This window comes from Malus sylvestris, chromosome 1, assembly GCF_916048215.2.
Source record: "Malus sylvestris chromosome 1, drMalSylv7.2, whole genome shotgun sequence".
Taxonomy (NCBI): Eukaryota; Viridiplantae; Streptophyta; class Magnoliopsida; order Rosales; family Rosaceae; genus Malus; species Malus sylvestris.
Window position 1 is genome coordinate 12,122,704 of NC_062260.1, and position 16,981 is coordinate 12,139,684.

The 16,981-nt window shown below is 38.2% G+C and overlaps 1 protein-coding gene and 1 long non-coding RNA gene across 2 annotated transcripts; both read right to left on the minus strand.

Moving 5' to 3' along the window:
- Positions 1 to 65: 65 nt before the first annotated feature.
- On the minus strand, positions 66 to 3,590 carry LOC126626315 (protein RMD5 homolog). Its single transcript, XM_050295607.1, has 2 exons — positions 3,448 to 3,590; positions 66 to 1,760 (listed from the first exon to the last, which is right to left on the minus strand). The coding sequence occupies exon 2, from the start codon at positions 1,694 to 1,696 to the stop codon at positions 536 to 538; it is 1,161 nt and encodes a 386-aa protein (XP_050151564.1). The 5' UTR covers positions 1,697 to 1,760; positions 3,448 to 3,590; the 3' UTR covers positions 66 to 535.
- Positions 3,591 to 13,269: 9,679 nt separating this feature from the next.
- Positions 13,270 to 15,865, minus strand: LOC126626356 (uncharacterized). The gene is made up of 3 exons (XR_007624666.1): positions 15,675 to 15,865; positions 14,063 to 14,190; positions 13,270 to 13,593 (listed from the first exon to the last, which is right to left on the minus strand). It is a non-coding gene; the product is annotated as an uncharacterized LOC126626356 (long non-coding RNA).
- Between the last annotated feature and the right edge of the window lie 1,116 nt (positions 15,866 to 16,981).

Here is a 16,981-nt window from a genome sequence, read left to right on the forward strand (position 1 = left end):
TGAAATTACATTATTACCCATCATTTTTTTTTAGGGATAGAAGACTAATTTGTCTTTTTACCCTCTTTTGGTTGACAAAGATGATTTTATTAATTAGTAGAGATAAATATGTCACTCAGTACTACGATCTGATAATATTCCTGGTTATAGTTTACATGACCCAAACGACGCAGCTTTGTAATATCGGGTCAACAATTGAGCCCCGAAGCCTGATGAGCACATTAGAGTTTACATGACCCAGCAGGAGACAGATAGAGAAGTATAACTTACTCAGAAGGATGAGGCAGCATGCCCTTGTCTTGGGGTCCAGATCATGATGCATTCAAATTAGCCCCAGGGGAAGTGGATTTCTTTAACCGCCGGCCAGTAAAAGGAATTTTCTGTTTACAACAAATGCTTCAACAAACCAAACAGACCGGCTTTTGACACTTTTGACACGGCACCATAACCACATATCGTAACTACACAACACAGCATGACTAGTTTGTAAGGGTGGGGAGAAACACGGTTGCAACTAGTTCCTTTCGCAGATGCATCAGAAAACAAGCGGCCTACACTGTGCGGAATTGACGTCTGAAGGACAGTATGGACACTTGAAAGATTTTGTACCGTTCTTTGACATCTTCATAATAGACTGCTTGCAGAGCACATGTCCACATGACATCAACATAGGCGGATTTTCTTCTGTTGATTGTTCCCTTGATACTGGACACACAAATATAGAATGGAAATGAAACTCACGGTCTAACTCCACTGGTACAGGTAACTGCTTCATAGACTGCCATTCCTGTCTCTTTCCTGCCATTACATTCATAAACTTGAGAAGAGGTGGCAAACCCTGAATCCCTGCCTCCATTGTCACACTTAACGGGCTCTTGTAAGACTGACCCAGAATATTGCAGAACTGCCTGGTTAGCTCCCCCATCACTTTGTCCCAATTGGCTGGTGATAATAAGTGAGAGTATGGGGAGTGCTCAAGCCTTCCAGTCCACAGAAGACCCCCCATGAGCTTTTGTATTTCAGCCATATGGTCGGAAGCAAAAGGAGCAAGACAAGTTTTTGAATACTGGAGAGCCCCATCTCTATTTCCCTTTTGCACTATTTCGACAAATTGCAGACTGTGAAGTTTCAGTAATAGGTCTGATCCATTTGGTTTGAGTTTATCAGAGTTAGTCACGGCCCAGTTCAGTGCTGGCTCTAGATTCCGATGTTTCATTGCTTCAACTATCTGAAACAATTCCTGAAACTGAGATTTCATAGCAGCTGCAGATTCAGATTCCTCAGTCTCATTTATGAAACAGTCACCAACTTCGAATAGGCCCTGCCGATATAAATGGCTGCCAATTATCTCATTAACTGTGTCGGTATCAAAGTCAATGTTTCTATAAGCCTTGGATATATCAGGAATGCAGGATTTCTCCAGAATCTTTGGATACTTGCTAAGTGCTAGGTTCAGTTCCTTCTGCGTGCTTTCCAACTGACTGAGTGGAGCTATATCTTTTAACTTGGCTTTAAGTTCAGCAAGAGAAGACTTACAATCAATCTGAGATTCACGATCATTAGATGATTGTAGCTTCTGTAATGTCTGCTTGATTTCTTTGTCGATCAGATCGAACACTTCTTGAGCTTTAGAGCTTGACAGCTTTTGCTTCTTTGTAACACGATCAAATGCATCTTTAATGGTGGTCAGCTCCATTTTTATTTATACTACTGTATCGGTATCAGCAGTAGTTTGGGATGAGAAATGAAGAAGAAAGGATCTACAAAAAAAGAGGAAAGAATTCCTATAAGCTTAAAATGTTAAAGCATAGCGTACAACTGTACCTGATAAAAAAGCACACGAGAAATCAAAGGCCTGATTGGAAACTGCCAAATATGTTCCTATACACACACATTAAAAAACAACATAAATAAGGTTAACTAAACTTCACATGAAATAGTTTATTCTCAAAATACTAAAAGAGAAATACACCCCAAAAAACAAGGATAGGGCTTTTCACATTTAAGCCCTTGATAACATCACACTTAACAGAAAAACAGTTAAACTCAATACTTCACAGAACAACTTAACTTACTTCGTAATTCCCTAGAAATTTCACAAATAAGAATCATTTAGAACAGGACAAGTGGATAGACAAGGGTTTTTATTTTTTTTTCTCCAATTGAGGTGTTTTTCTAATTTACAAAATAACAATATGGGAATATAATGGTCGTCAAAGTTCATATTGATGGCTTAAAGCAAACGAAAATTTCTTACAAGGAAAATCTTCGGCGAACACAGGTAATCAGGTGTCACAAATTTATTAAAATGTAGAAGAGTCCCTTGACTTATTCAAATAATATGGAAAATCGTATTTCTCACATATTTTGGATACCATGTGATTTATAAGTGGCTTTAGTCTCCCTATGCTTTGTTTCCTCCCAACGGGGATACACATCAACCATATGAGTTCGGAGCTAGTTAGGCATTGGACCCATACGGCAAGGGCAATGGCATAAGTCATCTTACACGCTAGAACAAACAAAGACTGACAGTGTATTTCCAAATTCTTTCCACAGTTGTCTATTGCCCCCAAAAACATACAGCCACCTTAAAATACAATAATTTGGATATGCAGTGTACATAAAGTGAAAGAACTATGGGATTTCTGTAAAATATAACGAGAGAGTTAATTCCCTACACTAATCGCCTTTCGAGTTAGCAAGGTAAAAATCAGAGCTTAAAAGGGTTAAAAATCTAAGTCAAATAAAAGATTTTGAATAATCACTTGCACTTATTTAAGCTTCTTCTTGGTTGTTACTAGGAAATTGTAAATCATTTACAGGCATATTATGGCACGGGAATTCTATGAAATCCTCCCCAGATTACAGACTGGTTCAAGGGTCAACCATTTTTTTTTTCTTTTAACATTTTGTACGGCTATGTTTTAAACTACTCTAATCTACAGGGAGAGAGATTTGAACTCGGATTCAATGGAGGGAGCACACTGTACTGTCCAACTAGCCTAATCCGCAGCGGAAATCAGCAATATGGTATGAAAAGGGAAAGCCTTGACATACAAAAAGAACCTAATTCGACATGTTGGGTCAATTTTTTAGGGTAATTAAAATAATACTAAGTATAAAATACGATGATTGAACACCAACAGCAACAGTGCTATACAGAGAAGTCCAATACAAGTTTGAAGCATTTTTTCTTTTTGTTTCAGAAATCAAGCGATCGATAATTCTTTCTCTTTGAGATTTCAAGTGATGCATATGAATTAAATTGATTAACGGAAACTAAATATTCATTGAACAATCACATCTGCTATTACGTTAAATCTTTCATCTTTTTTAACTTGCACAATTGAAAGAAATTTCATATTTCTGTGCCGTGTGTCCTCTGTGTGTGTGTGCGTGAGAGAGAGAGAGAGAGAGAGAGAGAGAGAGAGAGAGAGAGAGTACCGTGAGATGCATTCGAAGTTGGGAGAGTACCGAAGGGTTTCTGCACATCAGCCGGAGATACGGCGAAAGAGAGTTGCAGACCAGCGTCAGAGATGGCGGATATGTGTGATTTAGGTTTTGTCAGTTAAAATTCTTAGGGGTCGATTTTGTAAGAACAATGATTATAAAGGGTAAAAGGGTACCAAAACTCTGTTTTATTTTTATTTTTCTCAGAGTAATATTTTTCTTTGAATAATGGTTAGCTCATCAGGGTTGGGGAAGGGTTCATACTCTAAACCCTCCATGGTCAATTTACATAATTTCGTGTTTATAATCCAAAACAATCCGTATTATATATTATTGTGTTAAAAAAACTCATCTCTGTAAAAAAAAAAAAAAGTAAAGTTAAGGTTGTTTAGTGATAACTTGTAATAAATAGATTGACAGTTTGTAATGCTTTTACCAAATTTATCTATTGTTTTTATATGGTTCATTGGCTAGATTTTTATTTTATTGATTTTTTGTAGAAAAAAACTTTACGTAATAATTTATAATATTAACGATCCCGATTATGGACACAAAGTTTCATGAATTAGTCACGAAATATTTCAAGGAGGAGCATTTGTTTAATCTTTTTCTGCTTTCTGTTTGTTAAAAAAAATTATTATTTATCTGATCTTGGCTTCTTGTAAATAAATCAAAGGATATAGGCCTAGGGGTGTTTTTGGACCGATCGAACCGGAAATAACTTTTCAATTTCGTTTTAAATTTTGAAATCGAATTGGATTATATTACAATTTTTATATTCAAATATTCAGAATTTTAAGAATCGGAGTCGTTCTAAAAATTTTGAAAATTCAGATCATTTATATTTTTTAATATATTTGGACTTTCTCATACTTGCCGTTTGTTGTATTTTCTTAATATTTGGTATATGCTTATGTATAAATTCAATTAAGTTTTTGGTATACTAGTAGGTTTACCCTTTTTAATATATATAAGTGTATACTAGTAGAGCTTCAGTGCTTTCATTGGCTCGGGTGTTCCTAATACCATCACCTTCTTTTTGTCGTCTGCCTTTATTGACAGTGTTGCTCATGGTCACTGATCGTTGGTTCTCTTAACTTCGTGGTTGTGCTCGGATAGATGATTGGGGTTGGATGATGAGATCGGCAAGGAGATGCTTGGTTGGGGAGGTGGATTTGTGCTAGTCGAGACGCACTGGAAATATCAGTTTTTTTAGCTTTTTTTTTTTTTTTTTTTGTTTGTTTCGGGCCTCAACTTTTGGTTGGGTTTTTATTGGTTTGTTTGGGTGGTCCACTTTTGCTTGTTTGTGCTTGTTGGTCTTTGAGTCTTTATATTGTAATTTGTGTTGTTGGTAATGAATATCAAAAGAAAAAAAAGATAGGAAAAAGAAAACTTGAATTTGATAAAACGTATTGATATCCCATCTCTCTCGATTGACATGTAGCCAATTATTACATATAATTTGGGGCCACTCAGGGATATGAATTTGATCTCCTCCAAGCTTGGAACTCCTACCATCTTCTGTTTTGTTTTTCTCCAAGAAATAGAAATATATAGTAGCCACCTCCCCCCAAACCAGACAAATGCTGGCCATACCATATTATGTTCATACTTCCATTCCTCTAGTTTGACACATCAATGTCACAAGAAACATATAATTGCTTCTAGTTTGACACATCATAGTCCCTTCCCAGTTGTTTTTATTTATTTATTTATTTTTATTTATTTTATTTTTATTAAGAGGAGAGGGAGAGTTCAAAATATTACATTAATTTAGACAAAAGAGAAAATTTCGAACTCATAATACATAGGTAGAAACCCAACACTCTTATCAGTTGGTTACTTTTCTTTCCTCCTCTAAATTAAAGCCACTGTCAAACCTCACCTTATCAATTCAAGAAGCATATTCTTGAAAGTTTCCCTCCATAATTGTTAGATTATGGTTTATTTGAATTGTGAAGTGTGATATGCAGATCAATTTAAAGTTAATTAATCAAGATATAAATGGATCTGTAATTGTTACACATTACTTTGTCCATATGATTGCAATACGCAAAGAGAGTTTAAATGTATTATGTATGATATTTATCTTAACGACAACCACAAGGCTTATGATAGTGGGAGCAATACAATTACTGTCCTATAAGAGTGGGACCAATAGTCTCTTTTGACCCTAACAACGTTTAGTTGAAGAGTATATATTTTCCTTCACACCCTATGTTAGAGTTTGAACTTTGAACTCTCATTTATATTTCTTTTGCGTGTTACAAGAAGGGATGAGGTGTTCGATACCCTTTTTTTTTTTTTTTTTTGGATCCAAGGTGTTCGATACTTATGTGTATAAATATTAAGCCTTTTCAAATGAATAAGAATTTGCCCATGAGTCTCAACTCAACGACAAAAGATGGAATTAATTGAAGGTAAGAAAGTAAGCGTTCATTTTACATTGCAAACAAATAGATTACAAAAGCCACCATACAAATTTCAATGTTTTTTAAGTCTCTGTTCATAGATATTCTTGCAAAAAATTAATTAAATATGAAACCATTTGTTCAATTCATTGCCATGATGATATTCAATGTTTCTTAAAACATAATATTTGTCAATTTCTTCGAACTCAATTAGATGTTTCAAACATTTTCGATTTAACTAATATTGTGCAAGGATGGTCCATGACGTGCAACTTGAAAGTAGATTGTGGATGCAAATTTCCGCCTTCTTCTCATTTGACGAAAATGCACCTGTAAAATAATAACACCTAAAATTAAGGTCAAAAGCCTCACGCGCCCATGATGAATGGGGTGGGGGGAGGGAGGCTTTGGCCGAAGAATTTCTGATGTCAAAGTTAGAATTTGAAAGAGAATGTGTTTGGGAATTTTTGGGTAGAGAATGGCTTAGCATTTTAGTTGGAGAATAAAGCTACTTATAGGGGAATGGCCGGCCTTATTTGGAGAATAGGGACTGGCCATATATGGTGGAAATATGAGTATAATTGCAAGATATTATGTGAAATAATATCTTGCAATTAATTTGTCAATTAATCCTAAATTAAATAGGAAAATTGAGAGTTAAATTGTGAGTGAGGATTTGATAAGGAGTGATGAGATGGATTTGAATAAATATCATTTTGATCACTTTTGACTCTTCCTTGATTTAAGCCGTTAATGTCCGTTACATGTGCGTGGGAATCCTGGTGTGCCTCGAGTGTAATTTTGTCCTTTTTATCCAAAAGTCCACGTGTCACCTTCATAATTTTCTTGATTATTTTTGGCTCCACAAATGCCCCCACTCCTGTTGGGCTGCACATAGGAAAGGGCAGCAGTTGTAGAGATATTCCCTTGCTTTAGGAAACATATTCCTATTTTGATGTAGATTGCCACATTAATTGGAAATTAGATCCTTCTAGGAAAGGGAAATAAATTACTTTTAAAGTCTATTTAAGTCTACCTTAAGTAGATGGTTAAATCAACTTCGGAGAGCAATTTATTCTACTCTACAAGAGAGAGAAAGCTAAAGGATATTGGTTCCACCTCCCCTAGCAATCTTCTACACGTGCCCGTGCAAATGACCGTCTTTCGTTGTTTTCTTCGTCTTCATGCTGCACCAAGGTAAGAAAAAATTAATTTTCCTTGTCTTCTTAATTTTTTTTTTGAGCCTCAGGGCTTGAAATTTGGCTCGACTGGGGTAGAGGATGTGTAAAAAATGGTTAGGGAACAACGGCATGGTTGCTACCGTGGGTTACTAGGTGCGTCTCGGCTTAGGTTGAGCTAATGAGGTGCTAAACCGGTCTAAGGAGGCGTGGACCTCCTTCCTTGTTGGGCTTAGGCCCGTATGCAAAGAAATGTGAGAGAGAAAGGGAAGCGCAGGGGCGTCAGCCCCCTTCCTTTTGGATTGGGTCGTGAGACCTTTGGGCTGAGAGAGTGCTTGGCGTGCTGGGCTTCCTTGTGCGCTGGGCCACCTGGCGTGTTGGGCTGAGAGGGAGAGATAGGATCCAATGCGGGCTAGGCTGCCTTTTTTTTTTTTTTTTCTGTAGTCTTCTAACGATTCTTTCTTGCGTCTTTGTAGAAAATTTGTTCGAGCATGTCTTCTTCAAGCCACAAAGGTAATGATGGTGTGGGCTACTTCAAGGCTGCTCACTTCAAAATTAGCTCTAATGACTTGTTCGGAGATTTTCTTGAAGCATATAGGCACGCCATTCTAATTAGGGTGCATGTGAAGCGTGTCAAGGAAGGTAGCAACCGTGAGCCATGTAGTGGGGCTTGGAGCCATCAAGTTTCACCCCAACTACTTCGTGTTGGGATTTATTTTTCTTATGCTGTGTTTCTTCCAAGAAGTGCTTTGCTCCATGAAGTGTTCCCCCGCTCAATGTTCTCCACATGCGGTTCATGTGATGGTGAGATTCCTCAATCTAAGCCAATTCTTTGACTTGGATCTAACTGTCAACTAATTCTGGCACTTCTTTGACATAGGCCATATTGAGGGAGTTGGGTAGCTACAATCCCCCCATAGGCTCTTTGATCATTCGAGCAAGAAAGATCATGACTGGGCTGGAAATAAGTGGAGAGTGGGAGTCTGATTCTTCCCTTGAGCTATGTGTTCTAACAATTTTCATCACCGGTAAGTAGACTGCTTAGTTTATAGGCTGCTTTGTGCTTTTGCTGAGCTGTTCTCTGATTTTTTGATTGTTCTCCTCTGCTTATGTAGATTTGGAGTTGGACTTAACTCCCAAGACTTCTCCATATAAGAAAAAGGTGCATGTTGCTTTAGGTATCCTCACTGAGTACCATAAATGGCGTTGGCTGCTTAGTTCTCTTCGTAGGGAGAAATGTGGGCTGCCCCCAAGATAAAAGATAAAGCGGATCAAGACGGAGGTGTTAGCTCGTCTGATCACTGTCATAAAGCTTGCTGTGAATGAAGGTGGAAAGAAGAAGTCTTCCCCACCTGTTCAAGAGATGTCGGCTGAGAAAAAGCCAAAGAGCCTGATGCCTATAAACTTGTGATTGACTTGACTTCTTCCAAAAGGAATAAAGATGGGGCTGTTAGATCCGAGCCAGTGACACTTGCTATGCCAAATGTGGCTAGTATGATTGCTGATATGATTGCTTAGCGTTGAGGTTCTATCGTGTCCTTAGTGCCAAAATCTATGCCAAGACGTCATTTGGAAGCTTATCCTGGTTCCTATTTGGAGAGGCTTACTATTATAAAGAGCAATAAGGTGGACTTTGTTGTTAAAGTGGCGTCAAGGCCCATTCCCCTTGCTGCTGAGATCGATTCGTCTGCTAAGAAAGATAAGACTGCTCGTTTTAGCAGTTGTGAGAAATCCAACAAGCCTACTTCTGAGAAGGCCGTTGAGATTTGTGCGTTCTTGAAACCATATCTGTTTGAAGATATGGACACGTATGCCAAGCTTGTCGATGATGTTAGAGGGGTTGTTTGCCTAAGTTCCTTTGCGAAGCATACGACCGAATATAGAATGACTGCTCTGCTTGCTATGATGTAGAAAATGGTGATTTTGGTAGTCGAGTCTATGCTTCTTAACCAAGAGGATACCAAGGCTGCCAATGAGTTAGTAAAGACTATGGCAATTGAAGTTTATTCCTCTACCGAGAGGATCAAGAGGTTGAAGTCTAAGTTCGTCGCTTTGGAAGGGTCTAATATCTCTGCCCCTACTTCTATGTAGCTTGAGACCACTCGTCAAGAGATCCTTGACTTGAAGACTAGGCTTGATGTAATCCAAGTTAAGTATGAAAGTGCAGAGAATGAGATTGGATGCTACATACCTCAAATTCAAGATCTTGAGCTTGCCGTTTTTGAACTTCGTTTTGCTGCTTACACAAAGGATGAAAAGTTGATTACTGCTTATAATCAAGTGATCCACTTCAAGAAGTTTGTTGATAAGCTTGAACCCTAAGTGTTGGAACTCCAATGTGCACTGAAGATCAACGAAAGTTTAAAGAATAAAGTGGATGAGCTACAGCGCGTCCATGTTGGTCTGCTCGAGGAGAATAAACAATTGAATGGTGAGAAGGTTGGGCTCAAGGCTTCGTTTGTTCAGAGTCAAGTCGATTTATACAAGATGGGTTATGTAGATCATCTCTTTAGTAGGCCGTCTGACTTTGAGTTTGCTGGGAAAGACTTCGAGACCTTTTTTATTTTTTTGGAAGACTTTCTTGCCTTTACTTTTGAGGCTTCCATTGGTGAAGTAGTTGGAGAAGTTGGTGCCTAGAATAGGGTAGCGGGGGTGAAGCACTAGATGATTTCGCTACTGAGGGCGTCACAGCTGCTAATGGTGTAGCGGCCAAGATGTCATGGAATGCCCAAGCTACTAAGGGGTAGTATTCTAGATAGCCTTTAGGATTTTCTTTGTTTTCCTTGTTGCTTTTGCTTTGCTTGAATTCCTTCGGCTTTTGCTATTTGTTTATCAATTTTCCTAGAAAATTTAATAAACTTGCTCTCTTCGATTTTCTTCATCTTCGTTTTTTTATTTATGCCCAACCCTTTGACCTTTAGACCCGTCGAGCTGCATGAGTCTTTGGGCTTTGACGTAGTAGGAGGTCAAGCATTGTACTTCCTCAGATTGTAGGCATTCCACTGCTTTTCGATCTCTTTGTCGTTCATGGTGGCGAGGGTGTAACTACCCTTGCCGCCTACTTTGCTGATCTTATACTGACTTCCCATGTGGGCAGTGATGAAGGCTTTTCTTAAAACTAGATCTCTGGGTTGGAATTGCTAGATCTTGGCCCTTTTGTTGTAGCTGGAGAGAAGTTGCTGCTGGTGGGCTACGATGTGGGTGATGACATTCTTGCCTTCCTCCTCTGCCAGATCTAGATTTGTGGCCATCTCATTTTTGTTATGCTCGATGCTTGGCAGTAAAGTGCTAATACTTAGCACGATGACATTAGGAAGAATGATTACTTTTGAACTAAATGCCAAAGAGAAATGAGTCTCACCGGTTGCTCGTCGTTTGGTTGTGCGATACGTTCATAGACATCCAAGAAGTTCGTCTGGCCATTTTCCCTTCTTGTCAAAAAGGAATTTCTTAAGGCAGTCAAGAATCGTCTTATTGGACTCTTCGACCTACCCATTGCCTTGGGGATACCTCGGCGTGGACATGTAATGCTTAATGCCATATTTCTAGAAAAACTTCGCCAAATCTTTACCTATGAATTGCGAGCCGTTGTTTGTGATGATGGATTGAGGGATGCCAAATTGACAAATGATGTTCACCATATGAAGCATTCTATGTCAGTCTGAGTTGTGGTTGTTATAGGTATGCTTCTACCCACTTAGTGAAGTACTCAGTTGCCACAATCATCATGCCTCTACCCTCAGTAGCAGGCAACATTGGCCCTACCAAGTCGATTGCCCACTGCATGAACGGCCAATGACCTGTCTGCGAGTGTAGTTCACTAGCAGATAGTGCTGGTACGGGCTTGTAGCGTTGGCAGCGGTGGCACTTTTGTACTAATCTTTAGCATCTTGATGCATAGTAGGTCAGTAGTAGCTTGCGTTAAGATCCTTTTATGCTAAGGATCGACCTTTGGAGTGATTTCCATAAACACCTTCATGGATTGAACTTAGAACCTTTAGGTCCTCGAAAGGCGTTAGGCAGTGGAGATGTGGTCCAGTGTAAGATTTTCGGACGAGAATGTCGTTCCACATATAGTAACGTGCTGCCTTTGTTAAGAGCTTTCTAGACTCTAATCTTTCCATGGGGAGTGTGTCATTGAGCAGGTAGTCTATAATGGAATCTTGCCAGTTTGGAATTGTATTAACCTGTGACACCTCAGCTGCTGGCTCCGCCTTTATGCTCAGTTTGTTTAGATTTTCTGCAGGAATAGAGCGTTTAAATTGATGGTCAAGGGTAGAGCCTAGGCCTATTAGCGTGTCTACGTGGGCGTTGTCTGCTCACGGAACTTGAGTGATGTGTAAGTTTGAAGCGCCTTAAGTTACTTTCGTACCTTCACTAGGTATTGCTCCATCTTCAGATGTTTTTCCGTGTACTCCCCAGTAGTCTGGTTGGTGATTAGCTAAGAATCAAAATGAATTACAAACTTTTTCACCGCGAAGTCATTTGCCATTCGGAAGCCTACTACTAAGGCTTTGTACTCTGCTTCGTTGTAAGATGCTTTGAAGCTTAGAGTGATTACCTACTCGAGCATCGAACCGTCTAGGGTGACAAGGATCATGCCTACTCTCGAGCCCTTATAGTTAGATACACCGTCGAAGTGCAAATGCCAGAAGTCTCCATCGGGTGAAGCATGCGTGGCTAGGGCGTGCTTAGTTGCCTCTGGGGCGTCGTTGGGTCGCCTAGGCTAGGCGTGAATTTTGCTATGAAGTCGGCCAAGGCTTGGGCCTTTATTGCTGTGAGGGGTTGAAAAACTAAGTCGTATTGGCCAAGTTCCAACGCCCATTTCATTACTTGTTAAGAAGCATCCAGACCATGTCGGATTGATCATAGAGGATACTGAGTCATGACGATGACTATATGAGCTTGAAAATATGGTCTGAGTTTCTGAACCGTAACAACTAGCACTAAAATTAATTTCTCAATCTTTGAATATCTGGTTTCCGCATCGAGAAGAGTTTTAGAAGTGTAGAATACTGGCAGTAGGGCCCCCAGCTCTTCTCATATAAGGGCAGAGCTCACTGCTACTTCTGAGACTGCCAATTAGATGTATAAGTCATCCGCTACTTCCTATTTGGATAGTAAGGGAGGTGATGTGAGATACTTCTTCAAGTCTTGGAAAGCTCTTTCGCACTCATCATCCCATTTTTCTCGTTGTGCCTTCTTGATTGCTTTGAAAAAAGGCTTGCATCGTTCAGTGGACCACGAAAGGAAATGGTTGAGCACTGCTGCTCGTCCGGTCAAGCTTTGGATCTCCTTCAAGGTGGTTGGAGACTTCATCTCAATGATTGCTTGAATCTACTTGGGATGTGCTTTGATTCGTCATTGGGTTACTAGGTACCCTAAGAATCTGCCTGAAGATACTCCTAATGTGCATTTGTCAGGATTAAGCTTCATTTTGTACTTTCTAAGAATGTTGAATGTTTTCGCCAAGGTACCGATGTGTTCTAATCATTGTCTGCCCTTCACCATGATGTCGTCAACGTAGACCTCCATGGTTACTCCAATTTGTTTCTTGAACATCATGTTTACTAGTCATTATAAATGGCTCCCGCATTCTTAAGGCCAAAAGGCATGACCTTGTAGCAATAGGTGCCATGCTCGGTCACGAATGTGGTTTTCTCCTTGTCGGGGTCATGCATGGCTATTTGATTGTAGTCGGAGTATGTGTCCAAGAAACTAAGCAACTGGTTCACTACAAGAAAACATGGCTTAGGTGGCAACAAACATTCGTCACATAAACATGAAAATTCGTCACATTTGATTATATGTGATGAAAATCCAGCGTCACTATGCACGTCACCTATACAGCGTCACCTATAGTTTAGTGACGAATTTTTTCATTCGCCACATGTTTTTAGTATTAGTGACGCCACATTCGTCACTTAATAACTCTACGTGTGACGAAATAAGCTTCACAAAACACAAAAGTTAGTGACCTATAAGTTCGTCACATAACAAATGTATAAGTGAGGAATTTATCATCACGCAATCTAATCATAGAATGCTATGGCTGAGGATAAGTGAGATTGAAAGCATCACATATTCCTTTGGCATGTGGCGCAATTTGTGTCACGTGTCATTTCATATACCTATTAGGAACAATTTGTACCCTGCTTTGTCATCTAGAATTAGCATTCATAACAAATATGAGGTAATACTTAGGTTAATCACATTTCATTGATCAATAAGTTAGGTAACGTCCAATACATACACCAAATGTACATCTCAAAAGCTAACATAAGCATCCTAAAACCTCTAGACATATTGAGATGTTAACAAGATTCTAAGCCATTGAGTTGGTAATAAAACAAGTATACCATGTGCATGTTTGAAACCAACAACAAAATACGTAAGTCATCAACCATATCATGGTCTTCAATTCAGCACAAGTATCATTGTCATTTGAAAGATCACCATCACTACCTCAAGTGCTTCTTGAATACTTTCTCCTTTAATTCCATCCTTCTTTTTCTTCATCTTATCCTTACATTCTTTTTCTTCATCTTAACCTTACATAATAAAAGAGAAGAAAACATTGGTGTATGTTTGTCTAGACAATAGCAGGTGCATTGAGAATTTGAATAACATTAACAAAAGAGAAGAAAATAAGAATTGAAGAAATAGTTACAGTAAGAAGAACGAAACATAACAGACGAGCCTATCTAAATTACATGATGAGTTTTATATGTGCTTTAATGTCATTACCTTATGAGCCTTCCTTGCATGTTGGATGAAATGGCTTTGCCCCATTGTGGTAATACTTTAATTTGTTTCTTACGATTATATGAATTTTGCTTGCAAACATCCTAGATTAAAATTCCATTAATTAACAAGAAAAATATATCTAGTTTCATACCGTAAACTACTTATTCACTGTCATTTTAAAGCATTCAACTTTTATAAAGATCAATTTGATACCACTACTAATGAAGGCTAAACTGATATCACTACTAATGAAGGCTAAACTAATATCACTACCTTTGGAGATGCTATTGGTATGCCCTTGGCTTGCAACCCTTCAGTTGTGCTATCATATCTTTATTCTCCTTTTGTGTATTTGATTTCACTAATTTAGCATGCCATCACAATGTAGTAGAAAAGGAAAGCTGCTCAAATTGATGATCTTGTTTAGGAATTCAGAAACTAGAAAATGAGCATTCCCAACTTAGTCCAAATGGCCTCCACTGAAGCCAACTCAAAAATTAAAAATACCACATTTGCAAACTCAATTATTTAAAAACCTTATATTACATTTAGCATAAACAAGAATACGAACACAAACTAGAGGGATAATATATGACTTACTTTAAAAAAAAATCACCATTACCAAGCACTTGAAAGTTATAAGTTACTTGAAGTGAGTCAGTTGTGCCAACTAAATTTTGACTAGTAGTGCTTACCATTTGTTTTTCCTCCTCTCCCTTAATGTTACTTTCTACCCATTATTCTTTATTTTTGGTCTATAAAACGAGGGGTTATCATGTTGCAATTGAATGTTAAGAACATAAGACAGATCTCTACGTGCTCAGTTTCCATTAGAGTTTTAGATGTGTATTATTATGTTGGATAGTATGTACACACTTAGTAGTCAGCCCGTAGAATTTTATGATAGAATGCTTGAACGTTCATGGTTACTTTATTCTTTTAAATTCAGAAGAATATTCTCCCAAGACCTTGGCTATATTCATATCCTTTGTCAATAGTATAGATCTTTTAAGTGTTTCTGTTTTCCATTTTCCCTATTCAAGTTAGTTTAAACGTTTGTGATGATGATGGGCTAGAAATGATGAGAGGCACATTCTAATACTAGTTTGTTTCATCTTTAGAGTTTGGGATCTGTGCTGATGCGGTAAAGCTAAAGCTGCTAGAAATGCTATATGTTTATGGGATTTAGCAACTTATGACTTAAGTTTTAGGCTAGTCAAACAAAATGCGTGAGGGGTTCAGTATAGCAAATTAATGTTTGAATGAATATTTGTAAAGTGGGAAAACAAGTTTGGATGTGAAAAAGGCAGCTTGCTGGAAACCACTTGCTGTCTATTTTCTTGGGGCTATGTGGCTATTTTAAAATTGGTGGACCAGAAACTGACCAAAATTCCTCCGATCCTCATCTCACCGCCCATGCTAAATGACTGGGAGAGTTTATTTTAGTTTAGTTAGTTTTCTTGGATTTAAGGACACCATACATGGTTGAAGCATTGAGGTGGAAGCTATTCCGTCTAAGCAAAATGTCCACATTTATAGATGTACCTCATGATTCAGGGTAAATAATCTAATCAGGCAGTACATGTGAATCTTTTTTAGAACATTCTGTCATAGAAATTATGGAGATATAATCATGTCTGGATTTTTGAAATTGCAGTTTCCCAAAAATCAAAGTTCAAAGTAATTAAAATTCAGAAAGTGGATTAATCATCCTCAAACCCAATCAACCAAGAAAAAAAATTACAAACCTAACTAAGATTCTCAACCAAATTCATTACCAAAAATAACTTAAAGTGATAGAGCAAATCTAAGAAAAGCACCATAAAGTTGAGACTAAACAAAAAGCTAAAGGGAAATGGATACGATCTAGAGATTGAGAACATACCCAAAGTTTTGGAGAACGAAATGCATAAAAGCCCCCTGTATTGGGGATTTCAGATATTGAATGCCCGGGCACTTCGACAGTGACAGTAAGACGAGTGGTTGATGGAGGGAGACGAAGGATAGGTTGTGGTCGCCGTCACTGGCAATCACCAAGTGGCTAATTGTCAGAGTGAAGGCGATGGAGTATAATGAAGGCGTGCTAAAGATGGGATGGGTGAGAACAAAATGAAATAGGCTTTACAATTTAGGGGTTTTGATAATTACTTTCAATATTTTTTTAATTTTTTTAATTTTTTTAATTTTTTTAATTTAATGTTATATGTGAGGAATGGTCAGGTGGCCTTCTCTTTTGTTATGTGATGAATGTTAAATTTCGTCACATATTAACATTTCATTGGGCGGTAAACTTTCCAGCTCACTTATTTGTGACGAATCTAAAAGTATAAGTGAAGCAAAATATTTTGGTGTCCTATGAAAATCTTAATGTGACGATTTTCAAAAAAGCGTCACATATTTTACCCAAATGTGATGAATTTGCACGCGCCACAAAAAATTCAATCACCTAATCCATGTTTTCTTGTAGTGGTTCCCGGAAGTTAAACTACTAGTAGATCGACTCGGGGAACTGGATAAGGATCTTTCAGGCATGTGTTGTTAAGGTCGGTGTAGTTTACACAAACCCTTCATTTGCCCTTCTCTTTCTTCATTACTAGCACGATGTTGGCAAGTCATGTTGAGTGTACTACCTCTTCTATAAATCCGACTTATAATAGCTTGTCGATTTCCGATTCGATGATCGCCACTCGTTTAGGTGTGAAATGCATTCTCTTTTGGATCACTGGTTTGGCAACGGGGTCGACGTGCAGCTTGTGGCAAGTTATCTTAGGATCAATGTCGAGCATGTTAGAAGGTAACCATGCAAAGATGTCACGATTTTCCCCAAGGAAAGTCGTAAGTTCCTCTTTTTCTTTCGGGCTTAGACGTTAGCCGATTCTAGTAGTTTTCTCCAGCTATTGAGGATCAAGAATGATGTGCTCAGCGTCCTCTTTGGGGTTCCATGTGAAATCCCGTCCCTAAATTTCACTATTGCAAACTACGTATGTGTATTAAGGAGTTATTATATAAATTTTGGGATTTGTATTAATTGTAGAGTGTTGAGATTGTGTATTCAAAAGATATCATGGTGCAAAAGCTACAATTAAAAAATTGCCCTTAATTAATTAAGGAGAAAAAAAACAAAAGAAAAAAAAAAGATTAAAGAAAAAGCCACGAGGGGTGGTTGAAAAAAAAGGGAATGGAGAAAGAAAA